General features: G+C 31.2%; 5 protein-coding genes across 5 annotated transcripts; 3 read left to right on the forward strand and 2 right to left on the reverse strand.

The window, feature by feature from the left end:
* The first annotated feature begins 85 nt into the window (after positions 1 to 85).
* On the forward strand, positions 86 to 4,194 carry LOC128952217 (KIF-binding protein-like). The gene is made up of 2 exons (XM_054297569.1): positions 86 to 1,257; positions 3,332 to 4,194. The coding sequence occupies exons 1-2, from the start codon at positions 89 to 91 to the stop codon at positions 4,134 to 4,136; spliced, it is 1,974 nt and encodes a 657-aa protein (XP_054153544.1). The 5' UTR covers positions 86 to 88; the 3' UTR covers positions 4,137 to 4,194.
* A 2,386-nt stretch (positions 4,195 to 6,580) lies between these two features.
* On the reverse strand, positions 6,581 to 7,761 carry LOC128952529 (ubiquitin-conjugating enzyme E2-17 kDa). Its single transcript, XM_054297938.1, has one exon. The coding sequence runs from the start codon at positions 7,619 to 7,621 to the stop codon at positions 7,178 to 7,180; it is 444 nt and encodes a 147-aa protein (XP_054153913.1). The 5' UTR covers positions 7,622 to 7,761; the 3' UTR covers positions 6,581 to 7,177.
* A 2,451-nt stretch (positions 7,762 to 10,212) lies between these two features.
* On the forward strand, positions 10,213 to 13,283 carry LOC128951777 (WD repeat-containing protein 43-like). Its single transcript, XM_054297049.1, has 6 exons — positions 10,213 to 10,616; positions 10,699 to 11,027; positions 11,139 to 11,538; positions 11,610 to 12,659; positions 12,741 to 12,854; positions 12,922 to 13,283. Exons 1-6 carry the CDS (start codon positions 10,380 to 10,382, stop codon positions 13,255 to 13,257), a joined length of 2,466 nt encoding a protein of 821 aa, XP_054153024.1. The 5' UTR covers positions 10,213 to 10,379; the 3' UTR covers positions 13,258 to 13,283.
* A 114-nt stretch (positions 13,284 to 13,397) lies between these two features.
* Positions 13,398 to 17,453, reverse strand: LOC128952518 (WD repeat and HMG-box DNA-binding protein 1-like). Its single transcript, XM_054297927.1, has 7 exons — positions 17,234 to 17,453; positions 17,018 to 17,150; positions 16,785 to 16,939; positions 14,865 to 16,707; positions 14,603 to 14,779; positions 14,408 to 14,536; positions 13,398 to 14,300 (listed from the first exon to the last, which is right to left on the reverse strand). Exons 1-7 carry the CDS (start codon positions 17,323 to 17,325, stop codon positions 13,398 to 13,400), a joined length of 3,432 nt encoding a protein of 1,143 aa, XP_054153902.1. The 5' UTR covers positions 17,326 to 17,453.
* Positions 17,454 to 18,347: 894 nt separating this feature from the next.
* Positions 18,348 to 24,600, forward strand: LOC128952690 (uncharacterized protein DDB_G0271670-like). Its single transcript, XM_054298121.1, has 2 exons — positions 18,348 to 18,363; positions 22,765 to 24,600. Exon 2 carries the CDS (start codon positions 22,873 to 22,875, stop codon positions 24,571 to 24,573), a length of 1,701 nt encoding a protein of 566 aa, XP_054154096.1. The 5' UTR covers positions 18,348 to 18,363; positions 22,765 to 22,872; the 3' UTR covers positions 24,574 to 24,600.

The following is a 24,600-nucleotide window of genomic DNA, read 5'->3' on the forward strand; positions in this document are numbered from 1 at the left end:
AGACTCTGTGATCTCAAGAGATTTTTTTTTTATTGACGACTACTCTGTGTGGACATTATTTCTCTGACTCTGAAGGATCCACAAAAAAATGAGTTCATCATCAGTGGACAACAGTTGGCTGTCATCGGCTTACACGAGATATCTTGAAGCAAAAGACTTAAGCGATCGGCAAAGTCTTCACGATTCAGTTGACCAGCCGTTTGAATCGAAATATAAGGCCAAACAGATTCTGCAGGATTTGCTGGACACCACTGTGTCCACAGAATTGGTTGCCACCGACGATAAGGTCGACGACGGTAATGACGATCAGCTAAATTCTGGCCAACTTCTGGAGCTATTATTACACTACGAGTTGGGTGCCATCGATTTGGATACCGAAGAGCCATCAAATGCGACCAAACATTTCCAGTTGAGTCGGAAGTTATTGATGGACATCACTGGCGGCGACAGCGGCGGCGCCGCCGACACCGACGCCAACGATAATCAGAAGAATCGGTTACGATTGTCGTTGACATTGATGTCGGTTGTGGTCAACAATCAGTTAGGATTTATTTGGTGCTCCCGAAGTGACTATACGGAAGCAATCGGTTATCTACAAGAAGCAAAACAAGCGTACGACTGGTGGTCAAAAACCAGTGATGACCACTTACGGCTCGGTTTGTTACTGGATTTTGCCGATCTGTTTACATCGAAACCGTTGCACGAGTCAAACGTTAGCCGACGACTGGCCGCCGCAAACGAGACCAACAACTCGAATAAAGGCTTGAAAAACTTAGAATCGGGCCATACGTTGACACTGTATCTGATGGCACAGACCTACGAAAAGTTGGGCGACAATAGCCAATCGGCTGTCTACTGTCACTCGACACTCAAACGCCAATATCGGTCACTACAGGAGTCGTCGGAGTCGTCGTCGTCGTCACCACAAATTGATGAACCATTGATGTACGACCGTATCGATTGGGCACTGAATGCGGCCACACTATCGCAATACTTTGCGTCCAACGACGACTTCAATGCCTCCCGACATCATATCTGTTGCGCACTTAAAGTCATCAATAGTTTAGCGTTGTTGTCGCCGGCGGACATCGAGTCTGATAAATATCGGAAAGCTATGGCCGATATCAATCGGATTGTTGTCAAATACAGTATTATGCTTCTGGAGTCATCGGGAACTGCTATACGCGATAATCTGGTGGTCACCACCATCACTGAACAGACTGATGAACAACAATCAACCGGTGATCAGAAGTTCAGGTGATTATCAATTGTTTAATTTTTTTTTTAATTTATTTTTTACCCAATAGTTATAAATACTATAGTTTTTATTAATTAGAGACACGCAAAAAAAAGTTTAATATTATTTACTAAAAATAAATTTATTACTTTTTGTTAATTATTGTTAAGTTTTTAAATAGAAGTTAAATTATATACTATTATATATTATACCGGTATATATGTTTTAAAACAGTATCAAATAAAATAAAAAAATAATAATTGAATAGTTTATACAAATACTTTAATACAAATAATTAATGATATGTTTATATTTAATGAGAGATATTATTATTATTATTTATATACAATATATTGAGTGATCAATTTAATGTCAAAGATATCATATTTTTTATAATTTTTTTTTTAAATAATTATATTTTTTTGTGGCTATTTATAAATTATTTTATTTAGTTATGTTTAATTTATATCAGTATTTTTTAAAAACTACTATATCTAACTAGCTATTATTGATTTCAGCTATCATATTTTATTTTTTAAAAATAAATAAAACTTTAACTAATATTATAGTATTAATCAATGACACACTTTATACTATAGTGTATTGTATAACATATATATATATATATATATATATATTATATCACGTATTTATTATATGCTTGCTTAGAAATTCCTATCACATGATATAATAATACACTGTTTATTATATTTAGTTATATAATAAAAAAAATGATAATAATTATATTATATAACTTTTATAATATACAATACAATAGAAATTTCTCCAGAGATTTAATACTAATATACTTATTGTTAGTTAGTTTGTTTGTTTTTGGACGTATTAAACAAAAACAATGATATTATTTTACACCATATATATGTATAATATAATAAGTTTTTATACAAATATATATATATATATATATAGATTATATGGTATATAAATAGTTACAATATAATATTTAGTGTAAATAAATGTATTGATTTATAAACACACACACACACACACACACAGTGACCAAGGTAATAATCATCAACGTCATATTTATTAATAGTGATAATTTTGATATCATGATTCAATTTTATATATAATAAAGAAAAGTTTAATACATTTTTTAAATATATATATATATAGTATATATATATTATATCATAGATTTCATAGAAAATTGTTTTCATTTGATTATGATTTTTAAATTATAAAAAAATTGAAACAATGTACTCTAGTGTGTGTAATATAATATAATAAAAATATAGTTTTATATTTATATATATTTTTTTAAAAAACATATCCAGGCATATAAATATTGCTAATTATTATTATTATTATTACCATAATAATAATATGGTAATAATAATAATGATAATTAGCATTAGGCTTACAATAATTGAATAATAATAAAAATATTGTAATATTTTTTTATAAAAAAAAATCTACTAAATTATTTGATAAAAATTGATAATTATTAAAATAATAATTATTATTATTTTATTTTACAATTAAAATACATTATTATTATTTTAATAATTATAATTTTTTATTATAATTTTTATTATTATTTAGCAGATCATATGATGCTGATTACAGACAAATAAATTTACAATAAATATTTCCTTTATAGTTTAAATAAAAATATATGTATATTGTATCCAGCAACAATAAAAAAAAATTGACGCTTATTTAAAAATTTTCAAAATCAATATATAGCTGTTATATTATAAATATTTATATTAATAAAGTTTATACAGTATATATATATATATATATATATATATATATATATATATATATATATATATATATATATATAAATGATACCCTTGGTTATTATTGTGTGAAAATTGACACTTGATAAGTTATTATTATTATTTTCTAATTATATATATATACTGTATAATATAGTATATTAAATGATACTGCAATTATATATCAATAATTTTTAGGAAAAAGCGATATCATATTATAGTAATATATAAACAAATTATTATATTAAAAAAAATATTATTATTATAATTATAATTTAAATGATTTTCATTTATCATATTATATTCATTGACTAAACCAATCAATTCTCCCTCCAATCAATTGTAGACCATATTTGCTGAACGACCGGGAAGTGGAGGAATTGGAGAAAACTATCAAAACATACCCGATTAGGACACTATCGGCCGCTCAACAAGTGTTCAAATATGCCAATCAATGTCTTACCGAAGCCATGGAGTTCTATAAACTGGACGAAAGAGCGTCGGATTATATATCATGTATTCAGGACAGGAGTAAACTGTATCAGTATTTGATACCATTTGACAGTGACTACGATCGACAGTGTCGGATGCATAAGCGTCGGGTGGACGCACTCGAGGAACTGATCAAACAGATTAATCCGAAAATATTTGTCGGCCAATATCGGCAGCTGTTGTTCGAATTGGCCGAAATTCATACGCAAATGGCCGAACTGAAGACATGCATTATGAATGACAAGTCGGACGACGATTCGGCGGCCATCGATGACCGACAAATGCTTGTGGCCATCAAAAAGATTAACCTATTGTTTGCCAAATCCATTCATAATTTTGATACATTCATCAAGACATTTGTCGATGAAAAATCGGCCAACAAATTACCCGATTCGCTGCCCGCCGACTATATACGGCCAGTATTGTTGGCCGTATTTTCGATTGGCCGACTTTATTCGAAACTGGTTACCCGTGATCCGAGAGAACAGTTGCGTAATTGGTCGAAATGCGAGGACAACTATCAGCAGTGTAAGGACTATTTGGATCGTAATCCTGAACACCGATCGGAACATTTTGCCGACGAGTGGCCACTGCTTGAAGAGATGCTATCGCTAATACCCGGCAAAATGCAATTGATATTGAATTCAACGATGTATTGATTGATTGATTGATTGATTGAAAAACCAAAGAAAAACAATTTTTTAAAATTACTTTTAACTAATTAATTAGATTTATATTTATTTGATTTGATTATTTACCGATAATCATAATGTTTTTTTTTGACAAATTGATTGTTTGTGATTTTTATTTATTTATATTTAATTATCTAACTTTGTGTTTACACACCCACCCACTCACCCACTAGTCGCTAACTAATTGTTTGTTTGTTTGTTTGTTTTTTGTTTGTTTGATTAATTGTTGTTATGATAGCGCCCTATCATTATATAATTATTACTACTAAAATTACCGGTGTGTTTTTAATACTACCCGTCCCTATCGGTTATACAACCTCCCCCACCCCCTATTAAAATCTTAGTAAAAATATTTATTAAACTAATTATTAGATAATATTTTACATACAGAATTGACAACTTATTTATTTTAAGTTGTTTATTGATTTCAAAAAAGTTAATTTTTTGTTTGCATTTAAATATATGATAAAAAAAACAAAAAAAAATTTATATTTTAATAATGAAATCATTTACTATAAACAATATCAAAGTCCAATTGAATTCAATGGTTTCAACAACAAATAAAAACTAAACTAAAACTATAAAATTATTATTATTAATATTGATATTATAATCAATTATATTATTAATAATAATATTAATGATGATAAACAACTAAATTTAGTTCATTGCTAAGATAATCTCAAATAAAATGTTTAAATTTTTAAAACTCAAATATTAATAACTTTAAAAAATATATTTTTTAAAATTATTATACCTGTACTCTGCACTAAAGTTTTACAAAAAAAAAGTTTTATATATTACTTTACTGTACTTTAGTTATTATAATTAAATTTAAATTAAATTTGATAATAAGTATCAATCATTCATTCATTTATCAAATAAATAATTTTTTTTTAAAAATTATATATTGATCTAAACTACCGGTAATTATATTAAATATTTTTATTTTATACAGTAATACCTATACTTTATTTTAGTACAGTATTTCAAAATAAGTTATGTAATAATATTAATAACTATTGATTAGTAAATTTATTCTTTAATATAATATATAATAGTTATATAAAAACATTTTTTTTTAATTTTCTTCGTTAACACCAAATATTGTTATATCAATTTAATTAATTAATAATTATATAAATAAATTAGAAATTCATTGATTGTTAGGATATATATATATATATATACCTTAATTCAATTGTTTAAAATAAATTTTACGCTAAATTTTTTAGTTGTTTTAATATAAAAACAAATATATATTTTTATAATAATAATAATAATAATATCATTATCATCATTTAAATTATACAATTTTTTTTTTAAATACACAGTAAATTTGTTTATAAATTCAACTTTTAAGTTATTATTTTATCCATTTAATAAAAAAAACAAATTAAGTGTAAATTTAATAAAACTAATCAATTTTATAGATTGATTTAAAGGCAAATAACTTAATTAATAGCACAAACAAAAAATATATTTAAAAAACAAACAAAAAAAGACATCAAATTGTTTTTTTAATCAATTAGTTAATTATAATAATTACTAATTTTTTTTGTTGTTTTAAATAAATCTCTAAATTTAACTTAAAATCCGATATTAAAAAAAACATTTTTCTTTGTTTCTGGTGTTTAATGGACTGAAAAACTTGAAAACTTATATTTCAATAATCATTAATATTTTTAAGTTAAAGTAATTATTAATTTTATATCAATTATATACGTAGTGTCCGCTCGTGAGCTCACAAAAAAAATAATAAAATAAAACAATAATAATTATAAAATTAAATAAAAAAACACCAAAAAAATTAATTATTTTAAACTATTATTTTTGTCTAAATTGTGTGAATGAAAACAAATTTTAAAAAAAACAATATTTTGTTTGGTTTGTAACTCTTGGTTCACATATATATATATAAATAAATCATAATACAGTAATAATAATAATATTAACTAAATTATTAAATTAATTAAAACTCATTTTTCAGTATTAATAATAATAATAATCTAAGAGTAGATGTGATGGTCGACTAAGAGGAATAGGAGGTTTAGTAAAGAGTGGGAGAGGTATGCGATGACAGTATAGATTAAACTAAAAACAAATTATTTATTAATAAATTTTTATATATATATATTTATATTTATATTGTGATTCAATTTAAAACAAAGAAAACAAAATCAATTTTTAAATATATTTAAATATATATATAATTTTATGAGAGAGAGAGAGAGAGAGAGAGAGAGAGAGAGAGAGAGAGAGAGAGAGAGAGAACATTTTTGTTTGTTGTTGTTTTTTTAAAGTGTTTTAAACATTAAAAATTTGTTATGTTTTCACAATTAAATAATTATATATTTAAAAAAAACAACAATTTTGAAGAGCAATGTTGTGATTATATATATATATATATATAAAAAAAACAGTCGCAGCTATTAAGGTAAGCATTACTTTTTTTTTTAAAAAAAAAACAATTGATTTTTTTTCCGGTAAATTATTTTTAAGAGGTTTACAATAGATATTGAGAGAAATTACTATTAAATAATTAAAAAAAAAAAATTACTGTAATTTTGTTGGTAAAACTGTTTTGTTGTGTTTGTTTTTTTTATTACAATATTATAATTAATAAATTTTTTAAAAGGTGTGTGTGTTTTGTTGTTGTAAATTGAATTGTAATTATAATAATAATAATAATTTCATACATTAATAATAATAATAATCAATTAATTAATTAATTATAATAATAATAATAATAATAATAGTTAAGACAGAGAAAGAGAGACTAAAAGTAGTGGTCACCCGAAACATACACACACACACACACACACACAGTGTATACATACACACGGGTGCGGCGGCGGTGGCGGCGGCTGCGGGCGGTATCGGGTGTGTGTAAGGTTCGGGTGAAAACTGCTTTTATAAATATTATTCGGGTATTATTATTATTATTATTATTAATATTTCTTATGTTGTTGTGTTGTGTTGTTATTAATAGACGTCCACATCGATCATCACATGGCGTACTTTCGGGTCCACTCTCTGGCCAACTCGTTGTACTTTTCCCTATCAGTCTTGTAGATTCGGGCAATTTCGGGTACCAGCGGATCATCCGGATTGGGATCGCATAACAGTGAACAAATTGATAGCAATACTTTCGATATGGTCAGCGCCGGTGACCATTGGGATCTCAAGATATCCAGACATATGCTGCCGTTGCTGTTGATGTTCGGATGATAGATCCGTGTAGTGAACGCCACTTTTGGCGGCTTAAACGGATAGTCGGTCGGAAAGTGGATCGTCAGGAAAAACACGCCGCCCTGATAGGGACTATCCGGCGGTCCCATTATGGTCGCCTGCCAATGAAATAGATCGTCGCCGACGGGTCCGGCCGAACACTGTGCCGGCGGATCGCGTTTCAAGTCTTCCAGTTCTTTCTTTATCCGTTTTAAAGCCATTTTTGTTGTCTGTTTTTGCTGTTGTTGTGGTTTTGTGTTGTAATATATGATATATTTTTTGCTTACTTTTAACAATGACGACGACCACACACTCACTGTATGTATGTATGTATGTATTGACTGTGTTATAACAGTGATACTCACTCTCTAAAAGGTGTATAGTGTAGTATAGGGGGCTCTTCACACATTACGTTCGCCGAACTTTTCACAGACCCCCTCTCCCACTCCCTCCCTCCCTCCCTACTTTATGTTAGCAATTGTTCGTTCGCATGTTTAGACATTTTTTATTTTAAAAAAGAAAATTACTTTTGCATGTCCCTAACCGTTACCCACCCCTCCTATAACCCATCCCCCACCCGACCACCACTGCTAAGAAATAAATGGTGAAATCTATCAAAAATGCGAACGTTCTTTTAAAGTCCTGCCCTCCCCTCCCCCTCGTTCGCAAAATAAGTTCGCTTTGGCCAACCAACCAACCACCCAACCCCTCACTCTCCCTTCAAGTGCGAACGTACTATGTGAACCACGCCTTAGAGAGAGAGAGATAGAGAGAGTATAGTAGAGCGCAATCAATAGCTAATCATAGGATTGCTATGTGTATTGTGTGTGTGAATAGTATACTAAAAAAAAAGTTGCACTATGTATGTACTTTATGTACGGTGTGTGTATGTGTATGTGTATGTGTATGTGTATGTGTATGTGTATGTGTATGTGTATGTGTATGTGTATGTGTATGTGTATGTGTATGTGTATGTGTATGTGTATGTGTATGTGTATGTGTATGTGTATGTGTATGTGTATGTGTATGTGTATGTGTATGTGTATGTGTATGTGTATGTGTATGTGTATGTGTATGTGTATGTGTATGTGTATGTGTATGTGTATGTGTATGTGTATGTGTATGTGTATGTATATGTGTATGTGTATGTGTATGTGTATGTGTGTGTGTTTATATATATATATATGTGTGTGTATCTATGTATGTATGGTGTGTGTATGTATGTATGTATGTATGTATGTATGTATGTATGTATGTATGTATGTATGTATGTATGTATGTATGTATGTATGTATGTATGTATGTATGTGTGTGTGTGTTTGTTTCTATGCAATATCAACCGGGTCGTCAAATCTCTAACCCCCCCCCCACGGGAGGGGTGGTTACTTCACAATATAACCGCACCGCCGGTTATTATTTTTAATATACAGTATAATAATTATAATAATTTAAATATAAAATGTTTTTTTTTAATAAATTATTTATATATTAATTCTACTTTTTTTTGTAAAAATATAACTTTTTGAGTACATATTATAATCAATTAAATAAAAACACTTATTTTAAGTTTTTTTCATTATTGTTTAAAAAAATTAATATATTAATTGTATTAAAATAATCTCAATATATATTTTTTAAAAAAATTATGATTAAAATTATATAAATATTGTCCGATCATAACAATTATTTTTAGGTTTAGGTTTTATTTTTCCCGGGTTTGGGTTAGTTTTGTTATTAACTTTAGTTTTTAAAAAGCGCATGTGCTATTCCCCCCCACCCCTCCATACCAGTGCTCTACAGTACTACACACTGTAGGATCCGATACTAACATAACGTTACGCTTAGTACCGGTGTTTCATAGCCTGACTGTCCCTTTCATTTAGGTTTTGCAATAATTGTTATACAATTTAAACATAAATACAGTTTTTTATTAAAAAAAAACAATACTATAATAATTATATTAATAATTAATTAATTAATACATTAATATTTATTATTAATAAAATTGAATTATAATTATTGATTTTTAATGTTTTTTTTAAAATATCAAGTTTATAATAATAATAATAATGTAAATATTAAATTAGTTTATAATTTTGTTTTTTAAAAATTAGTAAATTTTATAGTTAAATTTTTAAAAGCTCACATAAATATTATTTTACAAAAACATGATTAATATATTAATTAAATATATATATATATATAAATCAATTTTTGTTTAAAAATAAAATTGTTTTTTTATTATTATTCTAATATTAAAATTATATATTTTTTTCTACAACAAAAAAAAATTATAATAAATGCTATATAATGTAATATAATTGTATTCAAAATTTATTAATTTATATGATATATTTTATTTAATTTAAAAAAAAAATTATTAGTCAGTCTAGATTGCATTAAATGCATTAAACAATAATTAATTTTATTAAATTAATATTAAAATTGTTTAAATATAAGTTAATTAAATTTACATTTAGTTTATTTTAGTAGTCAATATTTATAATACACTTGTTATATGCTATATATATATTAGTAATTTTATTATTTATTAATTTTATTAATTTAATTATAATAATAATAATAATAATTTTTATACATATTTAATGTGTTATTACAGTATTATTATATATTTTTTTAAAATTATAAATGCATTGACAATAAAAATTTAAAACTACTGTACAATTCAATTGAAAATAAATAAATACTACAGTATTTGTGTGATAAACATAAATATAAAACAAATGTTGTGTTACAATGAAAACATGGTTTACTGTACATTACATTACAGTTTTGTACTACACTTTGACTTTACAATACATGTTATATTAAACACACGTTTATATTATATATATATACAGACAGTGTGTGTATAAACACGTGTTTAGATTTAGATGTTTTTTTGTCGACTGTTTTTTTTAAACCATACATACAATTAACAAGTGATTTGTTGACCCGAAAGATAGACCATCCGAGATAATGAACTTAATGGCCAATACACCGGTTGCACTGTCCGATTGTGGCCAATATTTCGGCTACTGTACACTGGATGGCCAGCTAAAAGTATGGGACACATCGTCGGCTATATTGAAACAAGAGTACACACCGACGGCACACTTGTCGACCACATGCGTGACAATTGCCTGGCCAGACAAGTATGTGCCGCCGCTGCCGATGTCGGCGGACAATAACAACGACAACGACGAGCAACTAATTGTAATTTAATTGATCGTCCGATTGACTCTTTGTCCGCTAGAAAACTAAATAACTTTTTTTTATAATTTTTCGCCGCCCGTAGACATCGCCCCGAAAGAGACTCAGACGCAGCAGTCAATTATCATTGCAAACACCGATGAAGTCTAATAGTAATAGTAATAATATCAATAGTAATGATGTTGGCCAAGAAGTACACGACCTGGAACTGGTAGCTCTGGGAACAGTTAACGGCGATATACTGTTGTACAGTATAGTCAAAGGCGATCTTCACTGTCGTCTAACGAAAGCCAACGGCGGTCACGACGATCGGGTTAACGATATTTCGTGGCTAACTCGTAGCGATTCGTTGTTCAGCTGTTCCAATGATAAACAAGTAGTCGAATGGTGTATATCGACTCATAAAGTGAAGAAGTATGTGTGTGTGTGGTGTCTGATGTGTGGCCACCGATGACGGCCTATAATAACGAAACAACTTGTTTTTAATTCACTAATTGATTTATGTCTTATTGTTGTTATCCATAGAAAATGGTGTCCAGACAAGAGTCCTGTCTCAGCTATTTGTGCCATCGATTCGACCAACTTATTGATTGCCGGAAACTCTATCAAATGGTTAGACTGGACCAAGAAAGTAGTCCTGCAAACCTATTCCGGTCACGGAAGCGAAATAAATCGATTGAAACACATCCGACTTAGTAACGATTCGGACGACTCGATTGTCGGCTCGTATTTTATATCATCGGCCGTCGGCGATCGATTGGTCAATGTTTGGCAATTGAAGACCAAAGGGTCAGCTGATGACGACCAGCAGCAGCAGCGGCCAAAACTCAGAAATTCGACTGATATATCGTTAAACTCTTTAGCTTCGCTTTCCATTGATGACGAACCCATTAGTCTAGACATAACACCCTTTAAAGTCAATAATGTAAGCGATAGCATCACCTTTTTAACTGATCCCATGATGATATCTAATGTCATTTGATAATTTTTTTTCAGCCCATATTTATAACAATAGTAACCAAAAGTGGTTTTCTATATATTTTTGAACACGTTTTGAATGGTCATCGGCGGACACCGTTGATGGCGAAAATCAAACTACAAATCATAACACAAGAACCATCGAAAACGCCCCGAAAAGCCAAACGATCACAGTTTCCATCGAAACAGTTGAACATACTATCGGCTCAGTTATGTACCGCTAATGAAGTGCTCGTCACCTATGGTTCACTATTAGTGCCAGTCTTCGAACGGATCCCCTTATCTGAGTGTTCAAAAGATACTGTACTCATCCGTAAAGACATAATCCAAATGAATAGACCGTCGCAGAGTGTCGAAGCCGGCTATAATAAAGTTAAGACACCGTTGAAGTCGCAAAATCCGACTGTTGTCGGACCGGCCGGTATGCTTGCGACCCGACAATCGGTTAATTCGACACCGACTATGAACAACAACAACAATATAGACATAACTGTTCCCAATAATAATGATTTAAAATCCGAAAACAATTGTATTATTGATAATAACATCTCATCTTCTACTTCTTCTACTGTTGTTGTTTCTGAAAATAAACATTCAATTAAGAATAATGTTGACAATGATGATGATGACGACGACGACAAAGAAATGGTGGTAAACGAAAAGCCGGCCCCCAAAGAGCGTAAAGAAAAAGTGAAAAAAGTTTTTCCGCCGAAAAGCGAGGCCACTATGGCTATCGCCGATCGGCTAGTGATGGCTGCCGAGGGCACGGATCTTGGATCAGCTTCTCAACCACTCAAACGTCAACTACAACAGCAGCCAAGCAGTGATAGTTTAACACATGTCTTAGTCCAGGGACTGCAGAGTCGCGACAAGAAAATGTTGGACACTGTGTTCAACAATACCGACGAACTGGTCATCAAGAATACCATCAAAAAGCTGCCAATCGATTGTATTTCTCTGTTTCTCTACGAACTACAGAGTTGTTTGTTTAGCAAAAGTGAACAAACGGTAACATATCTGAAATGGTTGGAACAGTTGCTCCAATTGAGGCTAACATTTCTCATGTCTGTAAGTATCTGTTTGATTAGTTAGCTATAGTTTTGTTAATTAATTAATAATTTTAAAAATATCTTTTCTTTTGGGAAACAGTTGCCAAATGTCGAGAAAGAGTTCGGACCACTTCTTCAACTACTCGAAGCGCGAACACAAATATTAGAACGAATTTATAGATTAAAAGGACGATTAAATCTAATGATGTCTCAGGTATTGATTGACTGATAATTATCTTCTAATTCGATACAATCTAACCGTTATATATCACTTGTATTAGATCCATACACAGACATTAAGTAGTATTGACACCAGACGATTGACTAGAAAGTTGGCTCCGATTGACTACGAATCTTCGTCGTCGTCATCCGATGATGACGACGATAACGAAGAGGATGTATTGGACGACGACTTTAAAGATATTTTAGAAGATTCAGATGATGACGACGACAATGAAGATGATGTCAATATAGATAACATTGACGGCGGCGAAGGTGAAGACCATATGAGCAGTGATGAGAGTATCGATGGCAATGATTTGATGAGCGAAGACATCGATGATGATGATGAAGAAGGAGAATCAACAAACAATTTAAATGATATGGAAACTGATTGATGGGTTAAAATCATAGATTTTTTTTATAAAAAAAACAACAAAAATATATAATTATTAAATTGTAATCATAAAATATTTTAATAATAATGTGTTTAAATATATATATATATTGATATATAAAATAAAAGAAAAAAATGGATTTAATTTTTGGTGAAAAAATTTGTTATCTTTTTTGTCGTCTGATTGTTGTTGTTCTCCTTCACTGACGACGACTTACGCTGTCGTTTACTACTACTACTACTTCTTCTACTCTTCTGTTGTAACGCATTCTTCGACCATCGTTTGCGATCCAATGCGTCCAACTGTCGGAACTGTTGTTTGGCTATTCGTATGCAATCGTCTTCCTCGTCAACATCCGAATTGTCGTCACGAATCCGGGCTCTGTTTTGTTCGTAATAGTACTCAAACGCTTGTCCATCGCACGACTCGCCATCGCTTTCATTGTCGTCGTCGTCATCACCATCGCTGTGATGAACAATCTTTTTGCGTTTCATCTGCTGTTTGGTCGTCGCCTTCTGTGCCGTCACTTTAAATGGATTACTGCCTCCGCGAGACTCGGCTTTAGTTATCTGAATCTGTTTTGGCTTAAGTGTCAGACTATTAGAGTTGTCGTCGTTGTCGAAATCATCGCCAACTCTATTGTCGCCACCATTTGAAACAACTGAATCATTGTCGTCGCTGATCTCTTCCTCAATCGTCTCAACAGTGGTCTCTCCTCCTCCTCCTCTTTTGCGCAATGATTTAGGTCGCAAACGAATATCATCTCTTGCCTGTTGACTCTCCAGCGACTGAATTCTATACGTGGATGACGTTTGCGTATTAACTTCAACTATCTCTTGAACCTCTGCTTCTGCTTCCTCATCGTCCGATTCGCCATTCACTTCTTCTTCGTGTTTTTGTAGCGCAATTTCCTTCAGTTTTTCAATCAATGTCATCCGCTGTTGTTTCTGTGCAAATCGAATGGCGCCGACAACGCTGGCCTCGTTCGGCATCAGTCGGCTAACCTCGAGAGCCAGTGATTCTCTATCGGCGGCCAAAGACATCTATACATCCAAAAAAAAAACCAAAAAAGTTTATTAACTAATCGATGGAGTCATTGAAAAGTGGGGGTAAAGTAATTGATTTTATTTATTTTTTTTGGAAAACTAACCGCAAATAGCTTGACGAGTGCATTGACCCGATATCGTTGACACTCTTCATAATTTGTTTCGACATCAAAACCATCTTTAGATAACTTCTTCAACAGTGATGCCAACAATTGGTTTCTAATGTTTTCCTCCTAATAATAATAATTATAAAACTTTTAATAATTGCATTATTACGGGTGTAATCTATAAAATCTAACCTCATTTTTGCCTTTAGCCGTATGCGACTCGCATACGGGTATCTGTAACGGTAGTGTATTGACGGTCGGTTTGGGTACAGTAGCCGGATATCGGCTACCCTTACAAAATAAACAACGAATTTGGTTCTGGATTTCGCTCAAACCGATGATAAAAAAATTATCTGATTTTCCTTTTGCCTGAAAAAAATGTAAAATTAGTTACCGGTAATTGCTTATAATTTCAGTACTAATTTTTATACTCTAACTGATCCCAATAACATACATGATCTTTAGTATTGGCCACCGGTATCCACATATTGCCGTAGCCTGTCTTAAACAGCCGTACCTGACCATCAAAATCGACAACACATGGCGTACCTTCGTCGGTAAAGCCGGCCCAGTAGACCGGCGATTTGGGCGTCAACGCTACGGGTACTGGATTGGGCACCGGGTGTCTAGCAGTAGGTTTGTGCACGACTCGCAACACATACATCGACAGACTTTGTTCGTCGGGCAGTCCCGACGCCGAATGATAGACAATCATCAGCAGCTGTTCGAACGAGGCCAGCGATACGACACGGCCGGGCAATGATAGGACATTAGTTTGAATGCCGCCGACTGTGAATATCCGTACAAATCGTTTATCAGTGGCCGCGGCTATAAATCCGGTACCACAGGTAACCGCTTCGATAAACTCGCCACTGGTCATGTCCACCGACCACTCTTTGGTTGCGTCCCATATGTTAAACAACCGACAATAGAGTTTACCGCCAGTGGCCCTTTCGTCTCCATTGGTGGCCATAATCAGCGATTCGGGTGACAGATCAGCCATCGTATAGTTAGTGTTTTTGTTGGGCACATGAATCGAGTGATGATAGGCCACGTCGTGAAACTCGACATCTATGGAGCTTTCGTTTTCGGTATTATAGCATCGGACTATTCCAACGGAATTCCAGACCATAAATCGTTGGTCATAGTGTACAGGTGTCGAACCCGATTGAAACGGTTCCTGTCTTAACGGTGGCGGTTCTACATCTTCTTCTTCTTCCTCCTCTACTTCCTGCACCACCTCTCGAGACTTTGACTGATGACTAAGCCGTGAGTTTGGCCGCTGTTCTGATGGCCTATCTTTCGGCGCATCGCTGTTGATCTGCGACTCGTATCGCGCCTTAAGGGCTCCGATATCAAACTCGACGTCGTCATCATCATTGACATCATTACCATCATTGGTATTCAAATTATTATCTTCATTGATACTAACGATATCCTTTGTCGGTATATATTTCTTGTTGAACGTAATGTTAGGCAATTCAATGTCCACATCGGCATTATCTGCTTTTGGGTCGTCGTTGTCGCCAAAGTCATCGTCGGATAGATCGGCAAACATATTATTCATCTCTTCCTGATTTAACACCAATTTGTTACTATTATCGTTAGTATTGTTATGATTATTATTAGTACCGGTAGTAGTATTAGTATTATTAATATTATTACTGGTGTTGTTTGTGTTCTGCAAACTATGCAATGACTTAACACTGATAACACCGAAATGTCCGCTAATATCGCAAAATGCTAGTTGCGATTGGCGCGGACACCATTTCAAACAGGTTATCTTTGCCGAATCTTTATGAAAATATTTGGCAATCGGCATCGGACTGGTATTGTCCAGAGAAATAGTACCGTCGGCGGCGGTAATGTTCCAAATCATTATGACACCATCACTGCTGGCAGCGGCCAGATAATTGCCGTCCGGCGAATATGAAACTATCGATATCTGTTTAAGCAGATCGTGTCGAATAGTGGCCACCAATTGCCAAGTATCGCGTGCATGAACATCGATTCTGTCCATTTTGGGTACGGCCAGTCGCTGACCATCCGATGGCTGCCACGACATGCGACACAAAACAGGCGATGTCTCAAAATCGTTACTTTTCGGTAAACAGTCGGTCCAAGACTGGCAACAAGTTTTCGTATCGACATTCCAGACCCGGACAGTACCGTCACAACTGGCCGATGAGATGAACTGTTGTCGCGGATCCAATGAAACACTAAGCACTGGTGCTTCGTGTCCTTCGTAGGTCTTCTGCAGACTTGTTGTCAAATCAATTGATTTCAGTGTAAAATCTCTGCAAAAAAAAGTATTTATTTATTTTTTTAGTTATTAATCAATCACTTCATCAAATCAATTAAATCTAATACTAACGCCGCCGACGCCACCAATAGCTGGCCATCGTTGCCGCCAATGTCCAAATGGGTGGCATTAGTAGTAAAACGGCAAACAGTGTCGACTTCTTCGCCGTCGGACAGCCGAAACGATTTAACACAATTGGTGTCGCAGGCGATAAAAAAGTTGGTCGACTGTATGGATCAGATGTATGGATCAGTTATATTCTATAACATCATTATGGATCAAAACATGTGCGGATGTGAACATACATTGGCCACAATGGCGTAGGCGATATCCTCGACGGGAAATGACGAATCAGATTCGTCGTCATCTTCATTGTCGTCTTCAACTTCGTTTACCGGCCATCTTCTGATCTCCGAATCGACGCCACAGGTCAGCAGTCTGTATGTCAACAAAACAACAAAAACAATCACTAAATTTTGGATCAAACTCTTCTGAAAGCAAACTTCTGTTTTGATACAGACTTTCGGTCGCTGACGAAGAAACAATCGGTGTGTCCCTCGCAGTGACCAAAACGGATAACACAGTCAACGTTGTCGTTGATCTTTTCAGACATTTGATTGATTGATTGATTAGTTTACGTTTACAACAGTTATGTTTGGATCAGATGAAGTGATTATATAAGTGTTATGTCAGTGAAAGAGAGAGAGAGACAAACAAATAAAAGACACCAAAAAAAGCGCTTTAATTGATATTTAGCGCAACTTTTTTTTTGTAGCACAACACATGATTATGTCTCAAAAAGGCCTATATTTATAGACATTAACAATGCTTGAATTTGGGCCTTTTATTGACTACTGATGACATCATCAACCCATGTGTGTCTCTATGATTATTGAGTGTCTCTCTCTCTCTCTCTCACTCTCTTTCTAAGCGCTGATTGGCTAACGATTTTCATTCATCAAAAAAAATCACACACACATATATCGTGTGCGTATTAGTGCATACAATGTTTAGACGTGTGTGTGTGTGTGTGTGTATAGCAGTTAAGTGTCACAATACATTAGAATCTAATGATTAGATTATATTATATTATATTATATTATATTATATTATATTACATACACACACACACACACACAATGTTGTATTAAACATCTATCGATGTGTATGCCTATGCGCTCAATGTATGGCACTCGCATATATAATGGCTTATAATAGCTATGAGAGTATAATGTAGTTTAAGAGTATATATGTTAATCCCTTTAACACATAAACAGTGTCTACTGTACTTCAAATACAGTATAATGTAATAGTAGTGATAGTGTTTTATATAGTGTGTAGTGAGTATAATATAATGAGTGAGCACTGTATCTCTACACTCACTCACTCACACACAATGAACACACAAATTGTATAGCAATTAGGTTTACAGTACAGTCACTGTGTGTGTGTGTGTGTACTGTATGTATGGTGTGATTATATGAGTGTATATTAAATATTATAATATATTATAGTTAACTAAATAAATAAAATACACTGTTTTCTGTGTGATTATTATATATTAATAATATTATTGTTGTTATTATTATTATTATTAATACCATAAATAGCCATCAAATAGACTGTCAAAACACACACACACTATACAAGTGTATGTATATTATTATTATTATTATTATTATTATTATTATTATTATTATTAAGCCATTGATTTACACCACTATATAGTGTTTAGTAGTAATCACTGGACATTTGATTTATTAAAAATAAAATAATTAATTAATTATTGTATTAATTGTTTTATATATATTTGTTAAGTGCTGTGATCTCTCCTATTATTATTATTATTATTATATGTGTTGTAAAATATAATTAAATATAATTAAATATATAAATAAAATAATTGATTTAGTTGTGTGTGTCTATTGTATAATGAAAAACACATTCAAAATAATTTAAAACCAAAAAATTTTATTTTGTTTGTTAACAAAAAATAACATTTTTTTTATAAACACATACACACAAAATGGTTGTGTATTTATGTTTAGGTTTTTTTTATTTATAAATAATTAAATACAATATATACATATAGACAGTAATAATAATAATAATATTGTTTAAAAATAAAAATTTTATTTTTAATAATAAATTTTAAACATATGATAATATATTGCGTGTATAATAAAAAAAAAATTGTCATATTTTTGTGTTTAAAATAATACATCAATTGATTGATTGATTGGATTTTATGTTTTTAATGATAATATCTAATAGTGTGTAAAAAATATTTTTATTTTTAATCATTAATAATAATAACTAATTTATTATTATTATTATTATCATCACAACTACTATTTATGATATATATTATTCAAATGCACCCATTGTTTCTGTAAGTTATTATTATTAATAATTTCAATTAATTATTATATATATTTTTAATTAATTAATTTAATTAATTAATTAAAAAGATCTGTCTTTACTTTTATTAGACATAAATCTATAATCATATGATAAGATATTATAATATATTGATAATCAAAGATATAATAACAATAGGCTATATATCGTATAACAAAATAAAGTCAAATATTTTATATATTAATATATATTTATTTATTTTTTTATGAATGAATTGTGTATTTAATTAATGAATGATTTTTAATATTTATTATTATTATTATTATTAGATTTTTTTCTTAATGATCATTGCGTTAGATATCATACTAAAAATTTATGGTTTATATCCCCTATATATATATATATATATATGTATATAATATTTATTTTCTATGTCTAGTACTACTACTAAATAAGTGATAATTAATTTTGTTTTTATTAATGATAATATAAATACTGTATATATATCATATATATAGGTAGACATACTGTATATGATATTTAATTTTTTATATGACTTTTTTTGACGACAATTATCGCTAATCTATGTATATCTCGGTATGTATTTAGTGGTGTGTGTGTAATATTAACGTCAATATTGTTATCAGTTAATGATTATTAGTATTATTATTATTAGCGTATGTTTTATGACAAAAAAATAAATAAATAAATAATTGTATTTGACTTTTGAATATTTTTTGGTGTATTTATTGTTAGTTAGCGACAGTGTGTGTGTACTCACACACACACACTGTATATCAGTAATAAAAATCTCTTTAATAAAATCAGCCAAAAATAAAATAATGTTAAATCACTTTCAACTAATTCAATGCCCGAAAAAATATTTTTATTTATTTATTTTTTGATTTATTTTTATGATTCATTGTGTGTTTAATTTAAGAAAAAATCTATTTATATACACGAATATCATATAATAGTCAACTGTTTTTTTTGTATGTATTTTTTGACAACAATTGAATGTCTTAAGAAAGAGAGAGAGAGAGAGAGAGAGGTTAGACATATAAATACAAGTGTTTTTTTTAAGTTAGTAGTAGACTATTATTATCATCATATGGTTTTCATGTGTAGTTAGAGGAGAGCACATAAGTTTAGTAAAATTGCCTACTCCTCCACTACCATCACCACCAACAAAAAAAACTACCAGTCCCTACAACTATACAGTAGGCCTAGTAGTAGTAGTAGTAGTTAGTGTGCAAAAAAACACTTGTGTCCTTATCATCAATTGGATGTGTGATGTGTTGGTACTTAATGATATAGTAGTAGTAGTAGTCTAGTATAGTGTCCTTATTTTTTTTACGGTAGTTACTCTGTTTTAACTATACACTGTACTGTATAACTATATCTACCAGTGCGCCCATGTATGTATGTACACTGACCGACCCCATATGTGTATGTGGTGGGCCCAGCACTTGTATCCCATTAAAAATATATATATATATATATACTATATATTCACACATAGTTTTTTGTATAACAATTTTTGTTGGAGTGGTTTTTTAGTTGTATTGTTATTTAGCAATATATTTGTTTTAAATAATAAATTGTGTAATGTTTTAGTTATTATTATTATTAATATTAATAATTTATAAGAAACAAAACATAAAATTATCTGATATTGTAATTATAATAATAATAATAATAAGTGAAGAAATAAGTAATTTTTAATATAATTAATGTTATAATAAATTTTTTTAAGCAAAAAAAATAAATTTTTAATTAGCTATTTCCATGTATGTGTGTGTGTATATGTGTGATTAGCCAATGAATAGTATTATGTCATATAATTAATGGTATATTATATTATAATTTATAATATAATATGTATAATAATTATTATGTCTGATATTTTATGTCTATGTTAGCTATTTGTGTAATAATTTATTTTTTTTCAAAAATTTTATTTAATTTTTTGTTGTAAAACTGATATCCAAACCTAACTTGTTTTGACTGAAAAATTTATTTTATTTTTTGAGACGACATGTCCTCAACATATGTGTGTGTATTATTGTATTATTATTATTATTATTACTGATATTATAGTATTTTATATATATATATATATATATTAGATATTTAGGTGAAAATATGTGTGTTTGAAAAATAAGTATATCATATTATGTCTGCGAAAAAATAGTTATTTTTTTATTAAAAAAAATAATAATTTATATCTAACTTTATATATAAATTTTTAGCGATTAAAACGGTTTATTGGTTGGCAATTATTGTTGAAAAAAAAATGTTTTTGTTTTATTATTAGTTATATATGTTGTTGTTTAAAGTTAAGCTAAAATATATTTTTATTTATTTAAATAAATAAAACTATTTTTTTTTAAACATTTATCAAACATTTAATAACAAAAATAATAAATATTTTTTTTCTCATTATTATAAAGAGCTGACAACAATGCATTAATTAATACTATAAATTGCTATAAATATATTATACAGCCATGAGTTAGTTAGTTAGTTATGAGTTTTTTTTTATTATTTGTAAGTAATTTTTGTTTCACTGTAGTATTATTGTGTGTAGTAATTAAATGAGAGACAACAACAACAACAACAAAAATGTGAATATATAGAAAAGATTTTATTATTATTATTATTATTAATAATTATGACTTAATTGAAAGTTTTTTTTATATGAAAAAAAAGTTATTATATGAGATATCTGTGTTGCGATTGACTGACAGCTATTGCATACGTAAGAGACTTACGAAACGTACAATTGAAATGAAAAATGAGGTCAAATACAGTCTCTCTCATACTCTCTCTCTCTTTCGTCTCTCTCTCTCTCTCTCTCTTTCTCTCTCTCTCGTCATATGTATGTTATAATTGCTTTTTTTCTCTTTACTTCTCAATTAAGGGTTTGTCGTAATGTCTTAATCGCTAAACATTGCGTACAACATATGAAATGTTTGTATTATTAATAGTTTTGAATAACTCGTATTATTTCATATTATTAACAAAAAAAATAATAGTTATTTATAATTTTTGTTAATTAAATATATATTTATATATATATTTTACTCTTTCTTTTTTGTTGTTGATTTTTTTTAGTTTTATTTTTTAATGAAAGTTTTGCCAAACAGTTTTGAAATTTTTTTTTAAAAAATGTTTTTAAATATCCATAGAAATAAATTGTTTAATATATATATACAGTATGTATGTGTGTTTTACCCAATTTAATTACATTAATAATTTATAAATATATTTTTTTATTTTATTTATTATTATATTGTATATAAATTTTTATTAAAATATATATATATATTACATATAATGTGTGAGAGAAAGTGTTAAATGTTGTTATCTATTAGTAGTACAGTATATGTAATGTTTGAAAAAAAAATATGAAAAATTTTTGTCTTGAAATTTAATACTACACTGTATTTTAATTGAGTTCATAAAAATGTTGAGTTAAAACTAAAAAAAAAAATTAAATGCTTTTTTTTAAAAAAAAATAACTATATTTTCTACACACATATTATGATTATGATATCATTTACTGCTGGGATTTCATGTGATTTTTTATTTTTTTTAAAAATATATATTAATTTCAAATAGCATTTCAATTAATAAATTATATAAATTTTTATTGAGTTTTTGATTTTTTTTTTGCTATCATCTGTAGATACCATTTGGTTTGCAACTGAATATTAAATAATAAAAAAGTTATATTCAATCCGATTGTGAGAACCGATTAAACCATTTAAAGAGGTTGTCCTCGAAAGCAACAGATATGATGGAAATGGATGCCAATATGGATGTCAGCGGCGATGAGCCGTCTTCGTCGTCGTCGTCGATAACAACAAGTCTGGAGTTGTCTTCGTCGTCGTCGTCCTCGTCGTCTTCCGCTACTAATAATAATAATAATAATAATAGTAATTGCAAAAGTGATAACTTAGAGGAAGAGATCAGCAGCAGTTCATCGTCATCAGCGCCTTCATCAACATTATCCTCGTCGTCGTCGTCATCCACACCATCGGCCAACACTACTACTATCACTACCACTGCTGCCAGTAGTGTCCGCAGAAAGTTTCGGTCGCTGACGTTTGGCCGGAGAAAAAAGTCGTCGTCGTCGTCGTCATCATCATCGTCGGCGGCGTCGACTCTTCAATGTTTAGCAAACACTAAATGCAAACAACAATCACCACAACAACAACAACAAAAAACCACCAATACTTGTGACAATTGCGGTCACAATAATAATAATAATAAAACAAATATCAATCATTCGTCGGCAACAGTGGTGACCACTACCGCTACTACTAATGGACGCAAGAAAAAGAGTCTACCCGGTTGGGTACCGTTTAAATTGTGCGCCCGAACCGAATCGTGTGCCGATGTTAGCCAATCTGAGGACCAGACATACAGTAAAAACAATAACAACAACTCGTGTATCTGTACCGCCTATAAGAAGACTACGGGCAGCGACAATGGATCAGCTGTTGTAACGCTGTCGTCGTCATCGGCAGTAGCCGTAACAGACAGTCGCGGCAGCGGCGGCCAACATCATCGTGGAAATCGCAATAATTTGGATCATCCGAATGGCCATCAATCGACTGGCGGCGGCGGGTTGGCGGTAATTAAAGACACGATTGCTGGCGGCATATCGACCAGCGATAGCTATGTCGATCATCTCTTACCAAACAATCTGGACGCCAACAACGTACAGCCGCTTCATGTACCGCCATCGGTATCGATGAGCGAAGTTCGTTCGGTTCAGGTTCGGGTATCGGAACTGGCCCTAGCATTGCGTAGTCAACTGTCGCTGACTGTTAATCCGCACCCGTATCTGGCCCGTTGGGGCGAAATGTCCGAACTGACACCCGGTTTTTTCAATCGTTTCTGTGTACGCAGCGATTCGGCTGCTGTCAACTCGGCGACGGCTGCCCTGACCACCGATGGCCAACAAATTCACACACAAATCGATTACATACACTGTCTGGTACCCGACCTGCTAGCCATTACCAACTGTAGTTTCTATTGGGGCAAAATGGACAGATACGAAGCGGAACGGCTGATCGACAACAAACCCGAAGGTACGTTCCTGTTGAGGGACAGCGCACAAGAGGATCACTTGTTTTCGGTATCATTCCGCCGGTTTGATCGGTCATTACACGCCCGCATTGAACAGTGGAACCATAAGTTCAGTTTCGACAGTCACGATCCGGGAGTCTACTCGTCACCAACGGTTTGCGGCCTAATTGAACACTACAAAGATCCGCAGCACTGTATGTTTTTCGAGCCGATGCTAACCATACCATTGCATCGAAATCTAACCTTTTCGTTGCAACACCTGAGCCGTGCGGCCATTACATCCCGTATATCCTACGACAACATTAACTCAATACAACTACCAAAGCGTCTCAAAAATTATCTCAAAGAATATCATTATAAACAACAGGTTCGCGTCCGACGGCTCGATGGCGACCATTGATTGACTGATTGATATTATATATATATA

The sequence above is a fragment of the Oppia nitens genome, unplaced genomic scaffold (genome assembly GCF_028296485.1).
Source record: "Oppia nitens isolate AA-2021 unplaced genomic scaffold, nextdenovo-longstitch-racon4-pilon3 scaffold1_pilon_pilon_pilon, whole genome shotgun sequence".
NCBI lineage: Eukaryota > Metazoa > Arthropoda > Arachnida > Sarcoptiformes > Oppiidae > Oppia > Oppia nitens.

Bases quoted from the DNA above. Each gene is read 5' to 3' on its own strand.
- LOC128952217 (XM_054297569.1), top strand. From the start codon at position 89: ATGAGTTCATCATCAGTGGACAACAGTTGGCTGTCATCGGCTTACACG. The intron at 1,258-3,331 runs GTGATTATCAAT...AATCAATTGTAG, and splicing joins ACCGGTGATCAGAAGTTCAG to ACCATATTTGCTGAACGACC.
- LOC128952529 (XM_054297938.1), bottom strand. From the start codon at position 7,621: ATGGCTTTAAAACGGATAAAGAAAGAACTGGAAGACTTGAAACGCGAT.
- LOC128951777 (XM_054297049.1), top strand. From the start codon at position 10,380: ATGAACTTAATGGCCAATACACCGGTTGCACTGTCCGATTGTGGCCAA. The intron at 11,028-11,138 runs GTATGTGTGTGT...TGTTATCCATAG, and splicing joins TCGACTCATAAAGTGAAGAA to AAAATGGTGTCCAGACAAGA. The intron at 12,855-12,921 runs GTATTGATTGAC...CACTTGTATTAG, and splicing joins TAAATCTAATGATGTCTCAG to ATCCATACACAGACATTAAG.
- LOC128952518 (XM_054297927.1), bottom strand. From the start codon at position 17,325: ATGTCTGAAAAGATCAACGACAACGTTGACTGTGTTATCCGTTTTGGT. The intron at 14,780-14,864 runs GTATGTTATTGG...CATTTTTTTCAG, and splicing joins TGGCCAATACTAAAGATCAT to GCAAAAGGAAAATCAGATAA. The intron at 14,537-14,602 runs GTTAGATTTTAT...TATTATTATTAG, and splicing joins CGGCTAAAGGCAAAAATGAG to GAGGAAAACATTAGAAACCA.
- LOC128952690 (XM_054298121.1), top strand. From the start codon at position 22,873: ATGATGGAAATGGATGCCAATATGGATGTCAGCGGCGATGAGCCGTCT.